This window comes from Lactuca serriola, chromosome 5, assembly GCF_051521515.1.
Source record: "Lactuca serriola cultivar US96UC23 chromosome 5, Lser_US96UC23_V15, whole genome shotgun sequence".
Classification (NCBI taxonomy): domain Eukaryota; kingdom Viridiplantae; phylum Streptophyta; class Magnoliopsida; order Asterales; family Asteraceae; genus Lactuca; species Lactuca serriola.
The window spans coordinates 132,204,975-132,207,908 of record NC_136412.1 but is presented as its reverse complement, the minus strand read 5'-3'; the positions used below and the strand labels follow the sequence as shown (position 1 = coordinate 132,207,908).

The 2,934-nt window shown below is 39.8% G+C and overlaps 1 protein-coding gene across 1 annotated transcript; it reads right to left on the bottom strand.

Annotated features, from left to right (window-relative positions):
- Positions 1 to 1,211: 1,211 nt before the first annotated feature.
- LOC145049804 (uncharacterized) lies at positions 1,212 to 2,110 on the bottom strand. Its single transcript, XM_078998157.1, has 2 exons — positions 1,393 to 2,110; positions 1,212 to 1,228 (listed from the first exon to the last, which is right to left on the bottom strand). The coding sequence occupies exons 1-2, from the start codon at positions 2,108 to 2,110 to the stop codon at positions 1,212 to 1,214; spliced, it is 735 nt and encodes a 244-aa protein (XP_078854283.1).
- Between the last annotated feature and the right edge of the window lie 824 nt (positions 2,111 to 2,934).

Sequence of the window (2,934 nt, the reverse complement as noted above, 5' to 3'; positions counted from 1 at the left end):
TTCTTCAAGATTAATTTTACTCCCACTATCCTCTTTGGATATGAGCTCTCTCTCGCGAGATACCTCCGTGCTACGAAGACTACGTTATCACTAGGTCTGTTGAAAGAATATCCAAAGGAATTTTGTGGGTAGCCGATGAATATACATCTCTCACTTCGAGGTTCAAGCTTGTTGTGAGTCTCTCGTCTAACGAAAGCTTCACAACCCTAAACCTTGATATGTGCTAACGAGGGAACCTTCCTTGTCCGCATCTCATGAGGTGTTTTGGAAACCTTCTTTGTTGGGACAAGATTAAGAATGTGGGCGGTAGTATTTAAGGCATACCCCTAGAATGAGATTGGAGGTGAAACTCGACTCATCATGGAACGGACCATGTCTAACAAAGTTCGATTACGCCTCTCAACCACACCATTAAGTTGTGGTGTCCTAGGAGGTGTCAATTGTTAAGCTACTCCAGATTCCTTGAGGTAGTTAAGGAATTCGATACTAAGATACACACCACCTTTATTGGATCTGAGCATCTTGATCTTCGATTGATTCTCTACTTCTTGTTTGAACTCTTTGTAGTATTTAAAGGTTTCTGACTTATGCTTGATTAAGTAGATATAGCCATATTTGCTATAATCATCAGTAAAAGTCACATAGAATCGATTTACATCCCTTTTAGTGGATATGAAGGGCCTACATACATGTATGTGTATGAGATCCAATAATCCTTCAGCTCTTTCACTAGAACTAGTGAAAGGTCATTTTGTCAGCACGTATCATCTGACCTTAAGTAAAACGATTCCAACACTCCATCCTTTTGGAGTTGGGCTTTGCGTTTCTTGTTGACATGTCCAAGACGACAATGCCACAAGCATGATTTGTCTAAACCATTAGACGAATCAATTTGTAGAACATTATTACCTAAATTGTTTATAACCATCACAGTTTCATATACACCACCACAAGGAAAAGATTCAAAGTAAAATACACCATTTTTAAAAGCAGAAATAGATCCTTTCTCATTATTGAAAGAATATCTAAAACCTTGTCTATATAAAGCATGAAATGAAATGATATTTTGTGTCATCTCTGATGAGTAGCAACAATTGTTCAAATCTAAACACAAACCACTACTAAGCACTAAGTTATAAACTCCAATATTGGTAATAGGAGACGATCGCCTATTATCCATGATCAGGTTCATTCTCTAATGCTCGACATCCTCACTTTTTCTTATCCCCTGCAAATCAGAACAAATGTGAAAACTAAATCTTGTATCAAGGACCCAAGAATGAGAATATGATGAGTTTTTAGATAAGATAGTGTAAATACCTGGCAAGGTTGGCTTCACCTTGCCATCCTTTATGTCTTGCAAGTACTTAGGGCGGTTTCGTTTCCAATGACTTTTCTCGTGGCAGTAAAAGTAAATAGCCTCTTTAGGATTAGAGGCGGGAGGAGCGTCAGAACTGGATTTTCCTTTGGCTCCATTTCTTGAGGACCTAGCTTGGGACTTTCCCTTCCAATCCTGTTTAGGAGGAACTTTCCTCTTCTTCCCTTTTCCTTGCCCAATGGACAAGATAGGAGCAACAACAGGGGTGGAGGCAACACCTTTTCCCTTCATTCCTACTTCAGCAGTTCGCAGGAGGTTCTGAAGTTGAGCCATTGTGGTATCTTGGTTGTTCAAATGATAAGTTAGGTTAAAATGATCATAACAACTAGGAAATAAGTGCATGACTATATCAACAACCAATTCCTCATCAAAGTTCACATTCAACTTTAGCATGCACTCCACATATCGTTGCATTCTTTGCACGTGGCTATTGACGGACTCTCCATCTTTCATCTTGTTAGTGATGAGGGACTTTACTACCTCATACTTCTCTTGACGAGCTCGTTGATGGTACTTTTCCATCAAGTCCTTTTTCATCTCGTATGGCCAATAATCCTCATAGAACCTTTGGAGCTCAGGAGTCATAGTTGACAGCATGATGCATGCCACATTGGTTGTATCATTGTAGTGCTTCCTATACTTAGCTAGTTCTGCAGCAGTAGCTTTGTTCTCATTAATCTCGAGAAGTTCCTTATCAAGTACATACTCTTTGTCCTCGAAACATAGAGCCATTTTAATGTTTCACATCCAATCATTATAATTGGTGCCATCAAAAGTAACTCTCGAGCAAATGTTCAAAAGCGAGAAGTTGTTATTGGAGGAGTTGTTGTTGGAGGAACCAGAAGCATCGTTGGGAGTTGACATCTAAAAGAGAAGAAATATAATTTTTAGGTTAGATATGAGTAATCCTAAATATAACAACCAAATGAAATTGTAACAACGGAAATTTTTAAACAATTTTTTTCATTTCAAAAGGAAGTATTTTCATCCAAAACAAGGCATAAACATTCAATGTGTCATATCATAATACAAATCATATGAATCCCAAGATCATAAATCATCTATCAGTGTGTACAGATCACGCCGGCGCCTTCCCACGGTCCTCGCTAGTACCTGAAACACATACACAACAACTGTAAGCATAATCGCTTAGTGAGTTCCCCAAAATACAACTTACGCACATACGCCTTTCCAGGCCCTGACCTTCCGGTCCATGTGTCTCAGGGGACTTCCGTCCCTGCTGGGTAAACCTTCCGGTCCTACCCACGCCAACCCTTCGGTCTAATTACAACGCCTTCCGGCCCATAACATATTCGCCTTCCGGCCCATAACATAACGCCTTCCGGCCCACATTAAACATATCATACATAGCACATATAACAATTAACTTATCACATATAACACATATGTCTCATATCATATCCGACCTTCCGGTCACACAATCAAACCCTTCCGGGTACAGTATAGTGAGAAGACTCACCTCGTGAATATCGATAGCCAGCAAATCCCGAAATCACTCGTGCTCGATCCTCCGAGCTACAATCTCCCTATAACAT